This window comes from Suricata suricatta, chromosome 1, assembly GCF_006229205.1.
Source record: "Suricata suricatta isolate VVHF042 chromosome 1, meerkat_22Aug2017_6uvM2_HiC, whole genome shotgun sequence".
Taxonomy (NCBI): domain Eukaryota; kingdom Metazoa; phylum Chordata; class Mammalia; order Carnivora; family Herpestidae; genus Suricata; species Suricata suricatta.
In genome coordinates this window covers 162,989,246-163,013,034 of record NC_043700.1, presented here as the reverse complement: position 1 = coordinate 163,013,034, position 23,789 = coordinate 162,989,246, and the positions used below count along the sequence as shown (strand labels likewise).

Here is a 23,789-nt window from a genome sequence, read left to right as displayed (position 1 = left end):
TCTATTCAGAAGACATGAGCAGACATTTCTCCAAAGAACACACGCAGATGGCCAACAAACAAACACACGAAAAGATGCTCAGCATCACACATCATCAGGGAAATGCAAATCAAAGCCACAATCAGATACCATCTCACACCTGTCAGAATGGCTAAAATCAAACACATGTTGCCAAGGACACTCGTGCGTTGTTGATGGGAATGCAAACTGGTGCAGCCACTGTGCAAAACAGTATAGCGTTTCCTCAAAAAGGTAAAAATAAAAATACCCTAGGATCCAGCAATTCTACTTCTGGATATTTACCCAAAGGATATGAAAACACTAATTCGAGAAGATATACGTACTCCTGTGTTTATTGCAACATTATTTACAGTAGCTAAGATTTGGAAGCAACCTAAGTGTCCATTGATAGGATGAATAGATAGATAAGGAAGATGTGGTATATATACACATTATAATGTTATTCAGCCATAAAAAAAGAACAAAATCTTGCCATTTACAACAACGTGGTTGGAGTTAGTATAATGCTAAGTGAAATAAGTCAGAGAAAAATACCATATGATTTTACTCATATGTGGAATTTAAGAAACAAATGGGAAAATAAGACAGAAAACAGACTGTTAATTATAGAGAACAAATAGATGGTTTCAGAGGGGAGCGGGAGGGGGCATGGTGTAATAGGTGAAAGTGATTAAGAGTACACTCACTTGATGCGCATTGAGTAGTATACAGAACTAGTGAATCACTACCTGAAACTAATATAACACTGTGTGTTACATACTGGAATTAATTTTCTTAAAGTAGCCCACAAAGAGTAATCTCTCTGACATGAGCCATAGAAATATTTTCTAGGTATGTCTCCTTTGACAAGGAAAACAAAAGCAAATTTAGACTATTGGGACTACCCCAAAAATAAAAAGCGGTTGCAGAGTGAAGGAAACCATCAACAAAACTAAAAGACAATCTATGGAGTGGGAGAGGATATTTGCAAGCGACATATCTGATAAAGGGTTAGTATCCAAAATATATAAAGAACTTCTATAACACCAAAAAACCCACAAATAATCCAGTTAAAAAATGGGCAGAAGACATGAATTGATATTTTTTCAAAGAAGACACACAGATGACCAACAGAAACATGCAAAGATACCCAATGTTACTCATAATCATGGAAATGCAAATCAAAACCACAATCAGATATCCTCTCACACCTGTCAGAATGGCTAAAATCAAAAGCACAAGAAACAAGTGTTGGTGAGGATATGGAGAAAAAGGAACCCTCTTACATTGTTGGTAGGAATGCAAACTGGTGCGACCACTCTGGAAAACAGTGTGGAGGGTCCTCAAAAAATTAAAAATAGAACTACCCTATGACCCAACAATTTTACTACTAGGTATTACAAAAATACTGATTTGAAGGGGTACATGCACCCCAATGTTTATAGTGGCACTATTTTTAAAAATTTTTATGGTTTTTATTTATCTTTGAGAGACAGAAAGAGACAGCAGGAGCATGGAAGGGTCAGAAAGAGAGGGAGATACAGAATGTGAAGCAGGCTCCAGGCTCTGAGCTAGCTGTCAGCACAGAGCCCAACGCGGGGCTTGAACCCACGAACCGTGAGATCATGACCTGAGCCGAGGCCGGATGCTTAACCGACTGAGCCACCCAGATGCCCCTATAGTAGCACTATTAACAGTAGCCAAATTATGGAAATAGCCCAAATATCCATCAACTAATGAATGGATAAAGAAGATGTGGTATACATATGCGTATGTGTATACATATACAATCAGCCATCAAAAAGAATGAAATCTTGCCATTTGCAATGATGTAGATAGATGGAGCTAAAATGTGTTATGCTCCAGAGAAAGACAAACACCATAGGATTTCATTCACGTGGAATTTAAGAAACAAAACAGATGAACATAGGGGAAGGGAAGGAAAAATAAGATAAAAACAAAGAGGGAGGCAAACCATAAGAGACTCTTAACTATGGAGAACAAACTGAAGGTTGCTCGAGGAGGGATGGGTGGGAGATGGGCTAGGTGGGTGATGGGTGTTAAAGAGGGCACTTGTGATGAGCACTGGGTGTTATGTGTTATGAATCACTAAGTTCTACTCCTGAAACCAATACTATATGTCATCTAAAATAAAATCTTGGATGAAAAACAAATAGATTATCATATGATCCAGTAATCCCACTACTGGGTATTTATCCCTAAAAAACTGAAAATACAAATTCAGGAAAGTATCTGCAACCCTACGTTTACTGTAGAATTATGCACTATAGCCAAGATACGGAAGCAGCCCAAGTATCGATAGATGAATGGATAAGGAAGATGTGATATGTATACACAGTAAGATATTACTTGACCATATAAAAGAATGCAGTCTTGTCATTTGCAGTAACATGGACAAATCTAGAAGGCAAAATGCTAAGTGAAATAATTCAGAGAAAGACAAATACTATGTGATTTTACTCATATGTGGAATTTCAGAAACAAAACAAATGAAAAAAAGACCAAAAAACATAATCTTAAAAATAGAGAACGAACCAGCGGTTGCCAGAAGGAAGGTAGGTGGGAGATAGGTGGAGGACCCAGAGTACACTTGGCGTACGTGCCTGGTGGCTTAGTCAGTTGAATGTCCGACCCTTGATTTCGGTCATGATCCCAGGATCATGAGGTCCAGCCCCCTGCTCGGGCTCCCCATGCTGAGCACGGAACCTGCTTAAGAGTCTCTCCCTCCACGCCTCTCCCCTGCTCGCATGCTCGTTCTCTCTCTCTCTCTCTCAAGTAAACATTTAAAAAACTAAAAAGAGTACACTTCTGATGAAGGATATATAGAATTGTTGAATCATTGTACACCTGAAACTAAAATAACACTGTACTTAATAATTTTCTTAAAAACACAAAGGATGCCAAAAGTGGCCCATAATTTATGTTGCTCCCAAAAATGCTTAACATACTACAAAGTAATAACTACCTTACAATCTAGCATAATACAGCTTTATATTACTTTTATTTATTTAAAAAGTGTTTATAATGTTTATTTTTAAGAGAGACAGAGGGGCAGAGAGAGAGAGAGGGAAACACAGAATCTGAGCTGTGCTCTAGGCTCTAAGTTGTCAGCACAGACGAGGGGCTCAAGTTCATAAGCTGTGAGATCATGACCTGAGCCAAAGTCTGACCCTTAACTCACTGAGCCACCCAGGCGCCCCTACAATTATTTTTAAAGCAACAAAATAATAATGAAGTGCATTTGAAAAAAATGCTTATATATGTTGTATATCACATCTTATGTGAGCCCAAGCAACTCAAAGACTATCTTTTAAATCTTGTATATGTAAATGAGATACTAAAATATTAACATTCACTCTGATTTTTTTTTCAGGGGTGATTATGTTAATGCTTTGGCTCATTATGAGAAAGGAATAACGGGTAATCATAAGGTAACCTTGAATAAAGATATGTATAATTATCTTTAGGTTTGTTTCATGTTAGTAAAAAGTCATGGTCTAAATTGCATTTTATTTATTAGTAGGTGAGCTCTTTTTCAGTTTATTAACAACTTTGCAAGGATATAGTTAAATCATTTTAAAACACTTCAAATCTAAAGATGACAATATTTTTATCAGTCTGAAAAAGATATATTTTCCTTTGTATCTTAAATATGAGCTTCTCATTAATGTTCAGAATAAAATTTTTATTCCTTTCCACTTAAAGGCTATGATTTTCATGAGGTTTTTCCTTTTTCTCTTTTAAAAAGTTTCAGTAACCACTGTAAAGTGAACTCCTAGTCCGTAGAAGACTATTTGTCATTTCATCTCTCATGCTGTATCTTTTATGGTGATCCTGGAAACCACACACTATTCCATCCCTTTCTCCCATCCCAGAATTTTAGCTCAAGAAGCTAAATTTTGCTATAAAAATTGATGCTTTTAGGTGAGGTCTTGTAAAGATTGAAAGCCTTTTTATTTCCTGTTTTATAGCTAGAATTTTTATTACAGAAGTAATATAGTTTCACTATAGTCCATTTGAAAAATCACCACAGTATAACATGACGAGTGCGTCTACCAATCTCTCCTGTCTCCACACCCCTCAGTGGTAACCACTGATAACAGTTTCATGTATTTCTACCCAGAATCCCTTGTAAGCATCCAAATATGAATGTTATGTGGATTTTTCACTAAATATGAAATTCCGTTTTGGGAGGTGCCTGGGTGGCTCAGTTGGTTAAGTGTCCGACTTTGGCTCAGATCATGATCTCACAGTTTGGGAGTTTGAGCCCCACATCAGGTTCTGTGCTGACAACTCAGAGCTGGGAGCCTGCTTGGGATTCTGTCTCCCTCTCTTTCTGCCCCTCCCCTGCTCATGTGGTCTCCATCATTCATAAATAAATAAACTTTTTAAAAATGTAATGCTTTAAAAAAAGATATCATTAATTTCCATTTATTCAGCAAAGATCAACTAAAATCCATTCTGAGAAAAACAGCATTCTGTTTTCTTCATGGTCTTTTAAGTCAATACATTCTAATCTATTTTAATCTTTTAAGGGCTTCTAATAGTCTGTTGTTTAGATGTAGTGTGGTCTTTTCATCCTCTCCTTTATTGAATTATAACCATTTTTGGTTTTTTACTATCAAAATACTATAGTGAATATTCTACCTAGTATACATGTATATTTAACTATCTAAGATAGTATTTCTGAAGGATATTCTTATAAGTGGGATTTCTAGGTCATAAAATATATGCTTTTAATTTTTTATATTGCTAAGTTGTCTCTAGAAGAAATTATAGCAATTCATATAGCTAGGGCATCTGAGAAAGTGTCCATTTCCCCCCACACTTTCAACAACATTGAGTGTTACCAATCATTCCATCTCATCTACCAATTTTATGAGCCCAAAAAAAGGTCTCTTGTGTGTGTTTGATTATTAGTGAAGCTGAGCATGTTTTATATTTTGGCCAATTGCATGGTTTTTTTTTTTTTTTTATGAATTGCCTGATCATATCCATTGCCTTATGTAACTCTTGGGTTTTTTATTTTCTTTGGCTACATATATTTTAAGTTAAAATAATTTTTTTTCTGTTCTATTTTTGAGACAAAGAGAGAGAGCACAAGCAAGGGAGGGGCAAAGAGAGAGGGAGACACAGAATCTAAAGCAGGCTCCTGGCTCTGAGCTGTCAGCACAGAGCCTGATGAGGGACTTGAACTCATGGACTGGTAAATCATGACTTGAGCTGAAGTCAGACGCTTAACATGCTGAGCCACCCAGGCACTCCTTAAAGTTTTTTTTTAAATCTGAGTAATTGAATACAGGAACCACCAGCCACACATGGCTATTTAAATAATTGGAAATTAAATAATTATATTTTAGTCCCTCTGTCACACTGGCCATATTTCAAGGACTCAGTAGCCACTTGTGACTATTAGCTACCATATAGGACCAGGCAGATACAGAACATTTCCATATCCCAAAATGTTCCACCAGCCATGTTACTTTACATAAAATACAATAGGACATTATATTTTATCATACAGATTAGTTAGTTGAAAAGTTCTTTAGTTATCTTTAATGAATTAAGCAATTTTACATAAAGTTTTTAATGTTTAATCATGTCTAGTAGAGAAATCTTCCATTTGATAAATGGCTTTTTCCTTAATTTTGTTCATGGCATTTATGCTGTGTGTGCAGTATACTACTTCTTATATAAAAATTTTATACCAAGAAGATATACAGAGATACACAAAGTAGTATGACAAGGGGTAGTAAGAATTTGTTGTTAAGCATAAAAGATCTGAACTTCTAATGAAAAATATATAACTTTGTAAGGGGATTAAAAAAAGAACTCAGTATTATTTCATAATCTTGAGATTTGCCTGAAAGGATTAATGGGCTCATTTTAGGTTTAAATTAATTGTTAGACAAATCATGGAAAGAGCCTAAATGTCCATCAACTGATGAATGGATTAAGAAGATGTGGTTTAGGGTCATCTGGGTGGCTCAGTCGGTTAAGCCTCCGATTTTAGCTCAGGTCATGATCTCACATTTGTGGGCCTGAGCCCCACGTCGGGCTCTGTGCTGACAGCTCTGTGCTGGAGCCTGTGGTGGAGCCTGCTTCCAATTCTGTGTCTCCCTCTCTCTCTGCCCCTCCCCACTCATGCTCTCTTTCTGTCTCAAAAATAAATAAAACATAAAAAAAAATTTTTTTTAAAGAAAGTGGTATATATATATAATGGAGTATTACATGGCAATGAGACAGAATGAAATCTGGCCATTTGTAGGAAAGTGGATGGAACTCGAGGGTGTCATGCTAAGCGAAATAAGTCAGGCAGAGAAGGACAGATACCATATGTTTGCACTTATAAGTGGGACAGGACAAACTTAACAGAGGACCATGGGGGAGGGGGAGGGGGAAAAATAGTTGGGGAGGGGAAGGGAGACAAACCATGACAGACTCTTGCATACTGAGAACAAAATGAAGGCTGATGGGGGGGAGGGGAAGAGGAAGGGGGTGATGGGCACGGAGGAGGGCACCTGTGTGGATGAGCACTGGGTGTTCTATGGAAGCCAACTTGCCTATAAACTATAGAAGAAAAAATTAATTGTTTGGCTGAAATACATCAATTTAACTTAGGGTCGGGTATGTAATTTGCCTTATGATTCCAGGAGCATGATGACGTGTGTCTGGCTGGAGTGGCCCAAATGTCCCTAAGAATGGGGGACATTCGCCGAGGCGTTAACCAGGCCCTGAAGCACCCCAGCAGGGTCCTTAAAAGAGACTGTGGAGCCATATTGGAGAACATGAAGGTTTGATTTTCTATGCATAAATATTCGTGCAGACTCATACGTAATAAATTCTATGTTTTAATAATCTATTGTTTTAGCAATTTTCAGAAGCAGCCCAACTGTATGAAAAAGGTCTCTATTATGACAAAGCAGCATCTGTTTACATTCGCTGTAAGAATTGGTAAGAATTTGCTAAAATTTCTTCTGAACAAATGTGGAAATGAATGGGTCCTGGCGGTCTCCGCACTTGTTTTCTTATCTGTACATTCTGTTCTTTCTATCTCGTCTTCCCTCTATCTCCTTTTTCCTTCTGAGATTAGTTCCTATTAATAGTTTGTTTTCCAAAGAACAGCACATCCTGTCCGGTCGGAAATCCCCAATCAGACAAACTACTAGGGAAAAAAGCCCCATTGCCCCCAAATTGTTGATGAATGAACCTTCATTTTCCCACAGATGGGGAGGGCAGGGGTGTAGCATCAGAAGGAAATGCAGGGTCATCTGCTTTTACCTGTAGAAGCCAAGATTTTGCAAAGATCATGATAACTTTCTTGAATCCCAAAAACTCACACTTGATCGTAGGGAGCGACTTTGGAAGTGAATATAGTGCTGATATTCTCTGAAATCTACCCTCTAGGGCAAAAGTTGGGGAGCTTCTGCCTCGTGTTTCTTCTCCGAAGATTCACTTGCAGTATGCCAAAGCTAAAGAAGCAGATGGAAGGTTTGTACAGCTTCTCAAATTCATGCAAGTTTAAAGCAATATGTATGTTTTATAAATTAACCACCGATCTTTGCAACTTCTAAGAAAGGCCGAGGAGAGAAGGAAAACGTCTCTCCCCTTTGCCTGGCCTCAGGTGCCAGACTACTCAATGTTTCCCATAACTTAAATACCTCAGGTAATCCTTTGTGTATTCCACATAGGCTACTCTCTCTTTTTATTTGAGGGTTAAATACTAGAAGGAGATGTTTTGATATAATATGGCATGAAAATAAAGTGATAGTCATTTTATTAAGAAGGATAACTTACGGATGCAGAGGAAAAGAACAGAGAAGAAATACAAATTCCACACTGATGACTGCACGGTTTATGCTGTAAAACAGCATCAAGGTATCACAATGGATAGTTGCTATCCAAAATCATATCTTCTGTCCATCTACAACTAGATAGAAGAAACTCAAAGACAAGGAGTCTGGAACGAGGAAACACAATTATGAAATTGTATCTTTAACATGAAAAGGCTCTACCTCACTAATAACCATTAAAGCAACAGTATGTTATTTCAACCTATCCTATCGAGAGAGATTTTAAACTAATAACCATACTATCAAAATACACTCGTTATGCATGACTGATGGGAGTATAATTTCTGTAGCCTTTGGAACATTATTTGGCAATATATATTAAGAGAATTTTAAAGGTCAGTGCCCTCTACTTTTAGAAAAATACCTTAGGAAATAGGGATGTACACTAAATGTCTTATTGAAATGGAAATTGCTGGAGGGCTGGTGGGGACTCACAACAAGTCTTGAGCTCCATCTAGAGGTCAACACGCAAAGATTTTATAGCTCCCTCTTCAGCTGTATTTGTAAATGTGAAATATTCTGTTATTTTGTTTTCTAAAATAAGCTTCTATTACTACTATAATCTTCCCAGTAAAAAAAAGGAAAGTAAGAAATTCTATATATATGGTTCAGATGAAAAAATACAATTCAATATTAATATTTTACTGTTTATCAAACTTCTAAAAAAGAACACATCTTAGGGAGATGATTCCTTGTATTCTTTCTGATGAAGAACAAAACAGTTCAAGAAAAATAAGCAACCACCATCAACAAAAAGATTGCCTCGTTTATTTTCATGTTTCCCCCAAATGTGACTGTGGTAAGAAAGCTTACCGGAACTACTTCTTACAGATACAAAGAAGCTGTTGTAGCTTATGAGAATGCAAAGCAGTGGAACAGTGTAATCCGCATCTATCTGGATCACCTCAACAATCCTGAAAAGGCTGTCAGTATTGTCCGAGAGACCCAGTCTCTGGATGGAGCCAAAATGGTAGCCAGGTAACAGAATGCAGTATTTCCGGATTTCCAAGAACTAGCCTTGAAAGAAAGCCCCCACTCCCCTTGATCAAATAAGTAAATTCAAAGGGACTATTTATTCTTTATAATTTTTTGGTTAGGTATAAGTGTTTAAATTCAAAGTCTATTGGTTGTGGTTAGTGTAGGAGGAGATGCTTTTCAAATATAAGCATAGAGTATAAAGCTGCAGGTTGCCCAATATATTTTTAAGAAATGGTTTCTCATAGTTGCAAAAAGATTTTATTTTGTCAATGACAGACTTATTATAAATGAGTCAAGCTGATTAAAATACTCTGTTGTAGGTTTTTCCTACAGTTAGGTGACTACGGGTCTGCCATCCAGTTTCTTGTTATGTCCAAATGTAATAATGAAGCTTTCAGCCTGGCTCAGCAGCACAACAAGATGGAAATCTATGCAGACATTATCGGTAAATACCGTTGTTTTCCCTCCTTTCACTCAAAGATTTGTATTCTAGAAATACTTGACTCTTATGACCTAATTATCAACTTGGTATGCCCACAAGCACATGCACACACACCATTTATACAGACACACATATATATATCCATGTGTGAGATTTCAAGATTCCTACTATCTAAAGGTGAGATGGAATTATAAGACCATTTTCTTTTTTTTTTTTAAGTCTGTGTTTTTTTTTAAATGTTTTATTTATTTTTGATACAGAGAGAGACAGGCATGAGAGGGGGAGGGGCAGAGAGAGAAGGAGACGCAGAACCGGAAGCAGGCTCCAAGCTCTGAGCTAGCTGTCAGCACAGAGCCTGACGCGGGGCTCGAACCCACGAACGTGAGATCTGACCTGAGCCGAAGCTGGAGGCTTAACCGACTGAGCCACCCAGGCGCCCCTATAAGACCATTTTCAAACATTAAGATTTTTGGGTGACTGTTAAAAGAGGCCAGATTTGCCAAATTTTGCTCTTTGCCAACCAGTGTTAAAACAAAGTTCCAAAATTAAGGTAATAGAAAATGCAGAGGAATTTTTGAAAAAAATATTTTCATATATTTTTTATAGTTTATTGTGAAGTTGGTTTCCATTTAACACCCAGTGCTTATCCCAACAAGTGCCCTCCTCCATGCCCATCACCCATTTCCCCCTCTCTGTCACCCCTCATCAACCCTCAGTTTGTTTTCAGTATGTAAGAGTCTCTTATATATGGAAACCAACTTGACAATAAACTATAAAAGAAAAAAAAAGTTTAAAAAAAAGTCTCTTATGGTTTGCCTCCTTCATACTTTTTTAAAAATTTTTTTCTTTTATAATTTATTGTCAAGTTGGTCTCCATATAACACCCAGTGCTCATCCACACAGGTGCCCTCCTCCGTTCCCATCACCCGCCTTCCCCCACCCCCATCAGCCCTCAGGTTGTTCTCAGTATTCAAGAGTCTCTCATGGTTTGCCTCCCTCCTTCTCCCCAACTATTTTTCTCCCTTCCCCTCCCCCATGGTCCTCTGTTAAGTTTCTCCTGTTCCACTTATGAGTGAAAACATATGGTATTTGTCCTTCTCTGCCTGACTTATTTCACTTAGCATGAGTTCCATCCACGTTGCTACAAATGTCTAGATTTCATTCTTTCTCATTGCCATGTAATACTCCATTGTGTGTATATATATATACATATATACCACATCTTCTTGATCCACTCATCAGGTGATGGATATTTAGGCTCTTTCCATGATTTGGCTATTGTTGAAAGTGCCACTGTGAACATTAGGGTACATGTGCTCCTGTATTCCTTGGGTAAATCCCTAGCAGTGCTGTTGCTGGGTCATAGGGGAGTTCTATTGTTTTTTTTAATTTATTTTTAATTGAGCTAAAAATTAAGATTATATGATTCTACTTTGATGAAGAGTGATATACACGAGATGTGATTTTTCAGAAGGAAGTCCAAAAGAGGATTTACTCTTCTGAGAACACTGCTTATAGGTTTTCTTCCCTTATTTGCACTTTTCTTGGAAACTACTAAAATAATTTTCAGATTTTGATTTTATGGGCCATACATAACATTACTTTTGGTGGTATTTTATTTTATCTTTGCAAGATACATAGCATAAATCTACCATTTTAACCATTTTTAAATGTATAGTTCAGTCATATTAACGGTGTCGCACAGCCTTCAGTCACCACCATCCATCTCCAGAACTTTGAACCGTCCTGAACTGAAGCTCAGTACTCATTACACAGCATGTCCCCACCCCACGCCACCCCTACTGGCCCTTGGCAACCGCTGCTCTACATTCTGTCCCTGTAAATTTTACCACTCATAGTATGTCATATAAATGGAGTCATAAAGTATTTGCCTTTTTGTGTTGTTTTGTTTTTTTAAATTTACAAAATGACCATAGGAATTGATGGTAGAATTTATGAAAAAATTTTGATTTCAGCTTTCAAGGAAACAAAATAGGAAAAAGCATCTTCTAATATCTTACAAAATCATTCAGATAATTAGAGAAAATAAGGAGCTAAAGAAAAAAAGGAAATACAGATAAAAGAGATAGTAGAATTTTAACTTGACAGGTAACATTTCTTGTCTTAACATTACAAATCACTATAGCACTAACTCATTTAAGGTTTTCCCATTTCATAAGGATGTGTCGTATCCTGCATCCTACACACACACACGCGCGCGCATGCACGCGCATGCACACACATGCTTTTGTCCATCTTTCTTTACCGTCTTCCTTAACCTTCTCTTACAAACTTCCTATCTGCTTTGAGCTGGAGCCCCACGCCTGTTATTACACTTCTGTAACACCTGTGGGTGAAAGTAAACAATGAGTTGGAACCCCTACAGATTTGAGGTCCTATTTCCACTGTGTTTAACCATATTTAAGCTTCAAACCAAAAGAAAAACAGTAATAATAGAAAAAGAGTAATTATCTTTAAATGGCATCTATTGGCCACTTGAATATCATTTTCTTTCCTTGTCTGACAAATACACTTGTCGAAACCAGGCCTGGCTGAGAAAAGGAGATGGATTAGGTTTGTATTATGGCTGACTTCGATTGTTCTTAGACTCTCTGCAGATCGTTGTTGTGATTGTAGTCATAGTTCCTGTCGTTTTAGAAAATGGAATTGAGACTCTTAAAGAATGATAAAAGTCACTAAGGGTAGTATCCGACCACAACCTACATTCCCACAAAGCCTCATAATCTCCTCTCCTGATTCCTGTTGAGGGTGAAAGGAAGATGGAACAGAGTGATATTTGGGGGCATGATGGCGAATGTGTTTTGTGACGAAAACAAACACTGATAATAACACTGATATTTACAGTTACAAATTTTAATCATCTATTTTAGATCAACTGTTTTGGATCTTATTTTTTTTAAGTTAGCAATAAAAGGTAAACAAGTTCTGCTCAGATATTTTACTCCATGAACTTCTGTTGTAGGTTCTGAAGGTACCACTAATGAAGACTATCAAAGCATCGCCTTATATTTTGAAGGAGAAAAAAGACATTTTCAGGCTGGAAAATTCTTCTTGCTGTGTGGCCAATATTCACGAGTTAGTATTTCCTAAGAAAATATACATTGGACACCACAGGAATGTTTATAAGAGTCTTTCTTTATTTTTTTTCAGTAATCTCTATACCCAAGGTGGGGCTAAAACTCAAGTCCAAGTCCAAGATCAAGAGTCTACCAACTGAGCCAGCCAGACGCCCAGCAATATTTTAAAATATGTTATGCTTCCAGACACCCAGACCTAAAATCTCAAAGTTAACTTTGAGTTAACTCTCTCTCCCACAGCCAATCACATTCTTCCCCTGTAATATCTCTGGTATCTGTCCTTTTTCATTCTATCAACTTAATCCAAACCTGGGTCACTTCACTTATTATTAGATTATTATAATATTATTCCTATTTTCTAGTTTCTGTCCCTATCACTCATCCTTTTATTCCCCAAATACTACTTACTTTCACTGCTAAAGGGCCCCTAAAGCAGGGGTTCTGGTGTTCGAGCAAGGGACGTAACTCAGTGATCTGTGTGTTCACTGTACGTTCACTGGGGACTACTGGGTGGCACCTATTTGGTCTGAAGGGAACAGCTTCTATTTACCTCCATTCCGGAGCTGGGCCCATGCGTGCTGGATCTTAGGATTTCTCATGAGAAATAGAAGTCTAGGTCTCCCAATTTTAAAATATGGGCCCAGGTATTGGTAGAACACCTCGCCTGCCACAGAAACATGTCTGTGTGTGAACTCAGCCTTCTAGCCACCTATTACTATTTCTGGCCACTTAAAGTCCAGATTCTTAGCTGGTACTCAAGAGAATTCCCACAAATTGACCAACCAGCCCCTGCACTTCCCACCTGGCATCTAGCTGTTTCCATTAAGAAACATTCGAGCTAGCCTTTTCCCATCCCTGTTCTCTAGATCTCTCTCTGCCCACTTTCCCATGCACCTGACCTGTTCTCATCTTCAAGTCCTTTTTTCTTCATGGTACCTTTGGGATCACCCCCATGTTTAATCAACATTTCTTCATAGGTATAATGGTGTAGTGTTTAGGAATTAGACAATATGACTTAAAGTAACTGGTTCCTTATAATATCACATTACACAGATCTCCCCAATTAGATTGTGCACAATACAACAAGAGGGCCGTGTCATATCCTTCCTGGTATGTTCCATAGTCTCATGTACATAGTAGGAGGTTGGCGATAAATATTTGTTGAATGAATAAATGAATGAAAAGAATGCTATCTTTATAATGAAAGAGGACTTATTTTTCACTCTCATTAGAAGTCAGAACTAAATTCTTCCGAGGGTTAACTGAATCCTTCCATTTTTAAAACTCAACTCAGCATTTTTTTAAAGTTTATTTTTGAGAGACAGAGGGAGAAAAAGAGGAAGAAAGAGCAAGTGTGGGAGGGGCAGAGAGAGAGAATACTCTGTCAGTGAAGACCCTGATATAGGGCTTGATCTCATGAACCAGGAGATCATGACCTGAGTCAAAATCGAGCATCCTGCACTTAACTGACTGAGCCATCCAGGTGTCCCTCAGACTTTTAGGTGTATATTTTAAGACCTAGACTGTGCAAGCCCCTGGTTGAGAAGTGGATGCTTTTGCAAACTAGAATTACTTTGTGTGAAACTTTTGTTTTTCCCAATGTGAAAGCAGCCTGAAAAGTTTTAATTGCTATACAATTCTCATTTCAGGCACTTAAACATTTCCTGAAATGTCCAAGCCCAGAAGATAACGCAGCAATAGAAATGGCGATTGAAACTGTAAGTAGACGCTGTAATAAGACTTTTGAGAATGCCAATATTTTTTAAAATTTTTGAAGAAATTTCCAGGCGTATAGAAGTAGACCAAACAGCGTAACAGGCTCTCGTGTACCCGCCGTCCCACCTCAACGGCTGTCAACATGCGACCAATCTTATTTTATTCATACCCCCACCTCTTTCCTTACGTTATTTGAAAGCAAGTCACAGACATCATGTCATTTCATTTATGGGTACAAAGTGTATCTATAAAAGAACTTTTGGGTTTTCTTTTAGGTGTAACTTGCATGTAGTAAGGTGCACAAATCCTAAGTACGTAACTCGTTTTCACATATACTGCACTGGTGTAACCCCTACCGAGATCAAAGTACAGAGCATTTCCTGCTCCCAGGAGGCTCACTTATGTTGTCTCATAGTCATTGGTCCCCACCAAGGGTAACCACAATTCTGACTTCATCCTTCTAGATTGGTTTTATCTGTCTATGTATTTCATATAAATGGAATTGTACTATTTTGTGTCCAGTTCCTTCAAATCAATATGGAGCCTATTAACACATGTGTATTACTACATGCAGCACTGATTCATTCTTACTCATTGCTGTGTAGTATTCTGCTCTATGTCTATAGCATAATTTCTTTACCCATATTCTGTTAATGGACATTTGGTTTGTCTCCAGTTCAGGCATATGATGAATAAAACTGCCATAAAGTTGTTCGTATCTTTTGATGGACATAACATTCTGCCTTATTGGGTTACGTATATCCAGGAGTAGAATTATTAGGTCATAAGATACACATATTTTGGCAATGGTTGTATCAGTTTACACTCTACCAGCAGTTTGAAAGAATTTAGTTGCTCTCTTTATTAATACTTACCAATCTATGTCTTGTAACTACTGATAAATGTGTAGTGGTATCTCATTCTGGTTTTAATTCATTTTTCTAAAGAGTAATGATATTTAGCACCTTTTCATAAGTATATTGGCCTTTTGGATACCCTCTTTTCTGCTATTTAAATATTTTTTCTAATTTTTAATTGTATCATCTCATTTTATTCTTACATATGAAGGACTTTTTTACAATTTCTAAACACAAATCTTTCCATCAGATGTATGTATTGTGAAATTCTCTCAGGCTGTGGCTTGCCTTTTTATTCTTTTGTAGTGTCTTTTTTTTTAAGTTTATTTATTTTGATAGAGAAGGAGCACAAGCTGGGGAGAGGCAGAGAGAAGGAAAGAGAGAATCTCAAGCAGGCTCTATGGGGTCAGTTCACAGAAGCTCAGACCCACAAAACCATGAGATCATGATCTGAGCTGGAATCTAGAGTTGGACACTTAATTGATTGAGCCACCTAGGTACTCCGTCTTCAGTAGTGTCTTGATGGAAAGAAATTCTTAAGTTTTAAAGAAGTCTAACTTATTAATCTTTCTTTTATGGTTAGTGTTTTTTAATCCTATGTAAGATATCTTTTCCTATCTCGTGGTCATTAAAATATTTCCTTTATGTTTTCTTCTAGAGACTTGACTGTTTTAGCTTTCTTATTTAGTCCTGTGCCCATCCTGAATTAGCTTTTGTGTATGGTGTGAGGTAGGAATTAGGAATCTTTTTTCCCCAAACGGATTTCCAGTTGATCTGGCATCATTTATCAAAAGACCATTTTTTACCCACTGAATTACCACGGAGCATTTGCCATAGATGAAATGACCATATATATTTTTGAGTCTAGTTTTGTATTCTGTATTCTCTTCCAATGATTTGTCTGTGCCCATACCACACTGTACTACATGTATTTATTATAATCTACTTCCTGTCTCTCTGCATTTGCCTGTACGAGACATTTCATATAAATGGATCCATTCGATATGTGACTTTTGTGTCTAGCATCTTTCAGAATGTTTTCAAGGTTCATCTGTGTTGTAAAATGTACTAATACTTCATTCCTTTATATGGCTGAAGATTCTGTTGTGTGACTATACCACATTGTGTTTATCCATTCAACAGTTAATAGACATTTGGGTTGTTTCTACTTTCAAGATTTTATGAATAATGCTGTTAACATTTGTGTGTAATGTTATATGCAATGTATATACTCTCTTGAGTGTATACCTAGGAATTTCTAGGCCATATGTTAGCTCTATGTTTAACATTTTGAGGAACGGCCCAACTGTTTCCAAAAGCAGCTAAACCATTTTACATTACGAACAGTAATGTGTGAGCATTGCATTTTCACCAACAGTCATTTCTTGACATTGCTGAACATCTAGTTGGGGTGCAAATTTCCCCATCTCCTATATTTCCTACTAGCTGGTAATTAAATCTAGATACTTAATCAGACATAGATTTGATGTTTTTAGATGGTGCTATGTACGTCCTATTTCACCACATCAGTAGGCTCATGTCCTAATAAGCTCAGGCTGCCGAAATGAAATACCACAGACTAAGTGGCTTAAACAACAGTTCTGGAGCCTGAGAAGGCTAAGATTGAGGGGATAGCCAATTCAGTTCCTGGCAAAAGCTCTTTTCTGGGCTTGTAGATGGCCACCTTCTTGCTGTATCCTCACATGGCCTTTCCGGGGTGTGTTCAGGTAAGGAGAGATCTCTCTCCCTTCGTCTAATTATAACACCACTGATCCCAACTAAGGGCCCTACCCTCATGACCTCGTCTAACCCTAACTACTTCCAAAGGCCCCATATTCAAATATCATCACATTTGTATTCAAATGCAAATATGTAGGGCTTCAACATATGAATTATGGGGGAACATAAATACACAGCCCACCAGTTTTTGTCATTTCTGTTTTTAATGGTGTTAAGATTGATTATTAGTCATTAGAGTGGTCAGCCTAATCCCTCCATTATAACATTTCCCTTCACCTTTCACCTGATGACTTCAGTAGCCATTAATGTTTATTACCTTGATTCATTATTTTATTAGGTGTTGCAAAATGGTGATTTTTAATTGTCATTTCTTCTATTCCATACCAACTATTTTGTTACTGTGAGATCAAGGAAAAATGGGGTAAATACTTGATTTTTCCCCCTTCCATTTACTAGTTTTAAGACTAATGAGGGGCGCCTGGGTGGCTCGGTCGGTTGTGCATCCGACTTCGGCTCAGATCATGATCTCACAGTTCGTGGGTTTGAGCCCCGCATCGGGCTCTGTGCTGACCTCTAGTGCAGAGCCTGGAGTCTGCTTCAGATTCTGTGTCTCTTTCTCTCTCTGCCCCTCCCCTGTTCACACTCTGTCTCTCTCTGTCTCTCAAAAATAAATAAATGTAACAAAATAAATAAATAAGATTAATGAGTTGCAGGGAGCCTGGGTGGCTCAGTTGGTTGAGCATCCAACTCTTGATTTTGGCTCAGGTCATGATCTCAGGGTCGTGAGATTGAGCCCCTGTATCAGGCTCCACACAGGGCATGGGGCCTGCTTATCTCTCTGCCCTTACCCTCAATTTGTTCTCTCTCTCTCTCTTAAAAAAATAATAATGAGTTGGTTTCCTACCGTCCTCCAAAAGTGACCTCTAGAGGTGCTTTTGTTCTTAATATCATTATGAACTCATAGATTTTTAGCATATTTGATTTTAATCCATTAGTCAATGTTTTTTATGCCCAAATGTGTCTTTACATTAACTATTATTGCATTTTGATACAATTTTATTAATCTTTGATAGATTCCTTGCCCTCAGTTACATGATATTACAGACTCCATTTCTTTTTTTTTAATCATGTAAGTTTCAGTTGAACAGCTTTATAATTCAAAATCTGTATATACTACAAAGTGATCGCCATCGTAAATCTAGCTGCCATCCATCACCATATAGTTGATCCCCTTCACCACCTCACTTATCCCCCAACCTCCTTCCCCTCTGGTAAACACTAGTCTGGTTTGGTTTTGCTTTTATTTTGTTTTAGATTCTACATATGAATGAAATTAGACACCATCTGTCTTTGTCCGAATTATTTCACTTAGCATAATACTCTCAAGGCCCATCCATGTTGTCACATTTGGAAAGATTTCTTTCTTTTTATGGCTGAGTAGTATTCCATTGTATATATATTACACATCTTCATTCTTACTATGAATGGACACTTGTTTTCATATCTTGGCTCTTGTAAATGCTGCAATGAACATAAAAGCACATATATATATATTTTGAGGGGTTAGTGTTTTTATATTCTTTGGATAAATACCACGAAGTGGAATGGCTAGGGCATATGGTAATTCTATTCTTAATTTTTTGAGGACCCTGCACACTGTTTTCCATAGGAACTGTATCAGTTTTAAATCCTACCAACAGTGTACAAGGGATCCCTTTTCTCATCTTCTCCAACATTTGTTATTTCTTGTCTTTTTGATAATAGCCATTCTAACATGTATTTTGTGATATTATGGTTTTAATTTGCATTTTCCTAATAATTAGTGATATTTAGCATCTTTTCAAGTGTCTGTTGGCCATTTGTATGTCTTCTTTGGAGAAGTGTCTTTTCAGATCCTCTGCCCATTTTTTAATCAGGTTGGTTTTGTTGTTGTGTGAAGATTTTAAAACTTTTTTCAAATGTTTATTTTTGAGAGAGAGAGAGAGGGAGGGAGAGAGAGAGAAAGTGAGCAGGGAAAGGACAGAGAGAGGGAGAAACAGAATTCAAAGCAGGCTGAGCTGTCAGCACAGAGCCTGATGCAGGGCTCAAACCTATGAACCATGAGATCATGACCTGAGCCAAAATCAGGTGCTCAACCAACTGAGCCATCCAGGCGCCCCATATGAAGATTTTTAAAAATATTTTGGATATTAACCCCTTATCAGATATATAGTTTCCACATACCTTGTCCCATTTCAGTAGGTGGTCTTTTTGTTTTGACGAGAGTTCCCTTTGCTGTGCAACTTTTGAATTTGATGTAATTCCATTTGTTTGCTTTTGTTTTTGTTTGCCCTGCCTTTGGAGTCAGATCCATAAAGACCTCACTAAGACCAAAGTCAAGGAGCTTACCTCCTATGTTTTCTTCTAGGAGTTTTATGGCTTCAGGTCTCACATTGAAGTCTTTAATACATTTTAAGTTAATATTTGTATTAACTTAACTTGTATGGTATAAAAAAGTGGTCTACTTTCATTCTTTTCAATGTGGCTTTCCAATTTTCCCAACACTACTTATTAAAGACTGTCCTGTCTTCATTGTTTTTGCTTCTTTGACATAGATGAATTGTCCCTATATGTGTTATTTACTTCTGGGCTCTCTACTGTATTCCATTAATCTGTGTGTCTGGTTTTGTACCAATACCATATTGTGTTGATTACTGTAGCTTTGTAGTATAATTTGAAATCAGAGAGCATGATACCTGCAGGCAGCTTTGTTCTTCTATCTCAACACTGTTGTGGCTATTCAGGATCTTTTATAGCTCCATACAAATTTTACAATTATTTGTTCTAGTTTTGATGAGTATGCCATTGAAATTTTTACAGGTATTACTCTGAATCTGTAGAGTGCTTTGGGTAATAGGGACATTTTAAGAGTATTTTTCTAATCCATGAACACAGAGTATATTTCCATTTATTTGTGCCATCTTTAGTTTATTTCATCAGTGTCTTATGGTTTTCGGTACATGGCTCTTTCATCTCCTTGGTTAAATTTATTGCGGAGGGGGGAAGACAGGTGGTGGTGATGGTGGAGGGCACTTGAGGGGAAGAGCACTGGGTGTTGTATGGAAAACAATTTGACAATAAAATATTATGGAATTTAAAAAAAATAAATTAATTAAAAAAATTTATTGCTAGGTATTTTATTCTTTTTGATGCAATTGTAAATGGGATTGTTTTCTTAATTTCTTTTTCTGATGTTTCATTATTAGTGTACAGAAATGCAACAATTTTTGTATATTGATTTTGTATCCTACAATATTTATTTATTAGTTCTAGTAGTTTTTTGGTGGATTCCTTAGGGTTTTCTATATACAGTAACATGTCATCTGCAAATAGTGACTTTTTCCTTTCTAATTTGGATGCCTTTTATTTCTTTTTCTTGCCTAATTGCTGTGGCCATTTCCATTTCATGCCCCAGACCTGGAATCAGTCATTTCCCTAAAAAAGCCTGGTTCCTTTTCAGTGAGAAATTGTTTTAGAGACCATCATTTCGGTGCTAGCAATATTGTTTCTAAGCCTTTTCAGTAAAAGTGTTGGCATTTTTTATTATGGCATAAAAATTAGTATTTTCTAAAAGTACCTGAATTTGAAGCCGCAGTGAAATTATTAAAGAATGGAAATTATTCTCTGGCCATCCACAAAAGGCCATTGTATTTTATTATAAAAATAGTAGCATTCTCTTACTTTCTCTGCATATCCCCAACATTTTCTAAGAGCTATTTCCTCCAGAAAGCCAGACTCAAGACTGCCGGCAACTCTCAAGAATACATTTCCCACCCTTCCTGCTAAAGACAGACCAGAATTCTGGTCCCAAATTCACAAATCGAGAAGGGGTCTAATTGCTTAGTTCAGGTGTCCATTACAAGATTAAACAACTGGTGGCCAGAAGAATGGAATAATCTGCTTGGGCAAATTAGGTAAAATTCCCACCCCCAGACATTCCCACCTCTGTTGTCATGGGGAACAGGTCCTCTGAGGCATGGAAGTCCCACTGGAATCCCAGGGTTGAAATGAAAGTAGGAGCATTTCTCAGATAAGTTAAAGGAGTCAATAACAGACAAAATTATAGATGTCCCTTGTGGCTATCAAATTTTTCTTTTATTGGTATTCTTTTATCCTACCATAGCTACTTCTAGTGTTGTGCTACATATTTCATTATGATACATTTTACTAAGTTTAGGAACATGTAACCTATAAAACCAACATATTTGTGTTTATTGTCCATTACTAGGATTACTTCATTCATTCAGACAAGTGCATTCTGCACTTCACTACCGGAGAATTTTCCCAAAGTCCAGTTTTAAATCCTTTTATTCTCTAGCTACAGTGCCTCCCAATTGCCTCATAATTTGTTCCCAGTCTATCTTTCATGAACCACAGAAGCTTAGGTACCCTACAGGTGATCTTGTCTAACTTCTTTTTATTTATTTTTTATTTTTTTTTAACATTTATTTATTTTTGAGAAAGAGAGACAGAGTGTGAGTAGGGGAGGGTCAGAGAGAGAGGGAGACACAGAATCTGAAGCAGGCTCCAGCTTCAGCTGTCAGCACAGAGCCTAACATGGGGCTTGAACCCACGAATCATGAGATCATGACCTGAGCTGAAATCAGCCACCTAATAAAGTGAGCCACCCAGGCCCCCATAACTTCTTCATTTTATTGATGAGGAAATGGAGGTCCCATAGGATGATATGACTAACTAAAGCCACCCAAATAAAAAGTAACAGAACTATGACTAAGTCTTCTTTCCAACCAAATTACCTGTTATATTCCTCTACATCAGTAGCCAATGCTACTCTAACCTGGCCACTTTTACCTGAATAATTCAGGGCTCCCCTTCTTGTGTTTCTTCATTCTTGTAGTCCCCTACACCTAGGCCACCCTTCCTCATACACCTCTACCTTTCATACTCCAACGCAACACGCAAGAACCACTTCACATGCAAGCCTTTTGTGAACTGTCCTCTGGATGAAATTTCACCCTCCTTAGAGTCTTCTCTAAGTACTTTGAACATCATTTACCACTACAGTTATTCCCCTACAGATTAATAGCTCCTCAAGGTCAAGGACCCATTTCTTTATAGAGTGTTTAGCACATTATGGACACTCAATAAATGTTTGCTGAATTGAACATATGTTGGTTCCCAGCTTAGTGAAAGCACTATATGGATGATATAAATTTCCTTTCAATCCTCCATTCCTTTCTTTCCTTTCCACCTTGCGACCTACCCCCACCCCTCAGATTTGAATTTTCTTATAATCTGTGCACTCTTACTTGCTGACCTCATGATTGAGAATATCTATCTTAAAAATTCTCACAATTTACCCCCCACCCCCATCCCACTCCTTCCTCTACCCCTTAAGGTCCTGAAATGCATTCTTGGTGTGTGTGTGTGTGTGTGTGTGTGTGTGTGTGTGTGTGTGTGTGTGTAGTAGAGTCCTAGTTGAGAATCATTACCTAAAGGAACCCATGATATGGATAAGAAGGATGGGTCTTCACAGTATCTTTTAAACTGTGGGGGGGGGGGGTGGAAGGCTTCCTTCCTCTTTGCAGCCAGCATCCACCGTCACCCCTCTGTACACCTTCTCTAAGAGGTCTCCACTGATGTCGTACTTGCTAAATATAGAAGTCTCTTCTTAGTCTTCACTCCATGTTATGGCAGCATTTTATGCTATCATCCTACATCTTTCTTATGACTCCCTTAGAACACTGCCTCTCCAATTTCTCCTCAAATGGTCCCTTCTCAGCCTCCTTCACCAACTCTTCCAATCCAGTATGTAAGTGTTCCTCAGCATTCTGTCTCTATCCTGCTTTTAATTATCAAAAAAAATTTTTTTTCAGTACTTTATTTTTGAGAGAGAGAGTGCAAGCAGTGGAGGGGCAGAGAGAGAAGGAGACACAGAATCTGAAGTGGGCTCCATCCAGGCTCTGAGCTGTCATCACAGGGCCCAGTGTGGGCCTTGAACCCACAAACCATGAGATTCATGACCTGAGCCAGACACTTAACTGACTGAGCCACCCAGGCACCCCTCTTCTTTTAATTTTAATTTTTGGTGGCCACATCTATCCCTTACTGTCTCCCTTTTCCATCCTAACATCTTGGGTGTGTTCAGCCTTCTGAAATTTGAATGTAACTGGGTGTCTTGTATTTTTATTTGCTATACGCAGCCACACCAGGTAGCACTGCTTAGCACCGGTCCAAGCCCTTCTTGGGTATTAACTTATTTAATCCTTAGTACTGTGAGTTACATAGTATTTTTATCCTCATTGAGGTCCCAAGAGTACCCAGGTGATCTTTTGTCCTCAGGCAGGCTGACTCCAGAGCCCTTAGTTTACCCATGCCTCCATCTGTACTGGCTCATTCCCCCAAAACCGTCCACAAAAGCCATCAAGATGATAAGCTGTACAGGATTTCTCTTCCTCACAGCATCGCTTCCTTACAGCAGTGGCAAAAGCAGAGGCTACAGACTTGTAAAGGCTTAGCTTTCTTGCACTGACAACTACCACAGTCAGTGAAGTGTATAGAAATTCTGCGGCCCCAAGAGCCTCGCCACCCCACATGTTCAGTCTCTTCTGCCCAAGGACCTTCCAAACTTTTATCTTTTTCCCTCAGACATAGCAAGCAAGGCCACATGCTGCTGTCCCTCGTGACTGTCTCCTTCATTTCCCGGGGGCTCTTCACGCTGCCCTCTTCAGTGTTCATTCCCTTTGCGTTCTTGGCTCACCTTTTTTTTTATAGACACAAGACTCGTAAGCCTCCTCCTCTTGTCAGTGATTATCCCTACTAACTAAAACACTTTTCCATCCTCCAATATCATATGTACTTTTTCCTGATCGACACCACACAATACATTGTACACAACGCATTTCTGTGGGGAGCACTGGAGATGCAGTGCTTGGTACTCTGTGGTTGTGGAAGGCCTAGTTCCTGCACTCAAGACCTTATTCTCTACGTGCCTGGTTCACCGTGAGAAGGTTTTTATTGAAACATCCAAAAAGTATATTCTGTGTCTTTAAAAAGCAAATACAGTCTTTTGATACAGCAACTG

General features: G+C 38.0%; 1 protein-coding gene across 1 annotated transcript in view; it reads left to right on the top strand.

Moving 5' to 3' along the window:
* The window catches only part of WDR19 (WD repeat domain 19), a 101,355-nt gene that overhangs the window by 56,610 nt on the left and 20,956 nt on the right, over window positions 1-23,789 (top strand). Inside the window, exons 21-28 of the mRNA XM_029947232.1 lie at window positions 3,395-3,452; window positions 6,675-6,815; window positions 6,893-6,975; window positions 7,429-7,512; window positions 8,706-8,852; window positions 9,173-9,297; window positions 12,278-12,390; window positions 14,042-14,110. Coding sequence (XP_029803092.1) covers window positions 3,395-3,452; window positions 6,675-6,815; window positions 6,893-6,975; window positions 7,429-7,512; window positions 8,706-8,852; window positions 9,173-9,297; window positions 12,278-12,390; window positions 14,042-14,110 — 820 coding nt within the window. The remainder of the gene's footprint in view (window positions 1-3,394; window positions 3,453-6,674; window positions 6,816-6,892; window positions 6,976-7,428; window positions 7,513-8,705; window positions 8,853-9,172; window positions 9,298-12,277; window positions 12,391-14,041; window positions 14,111-23,789) is intronic.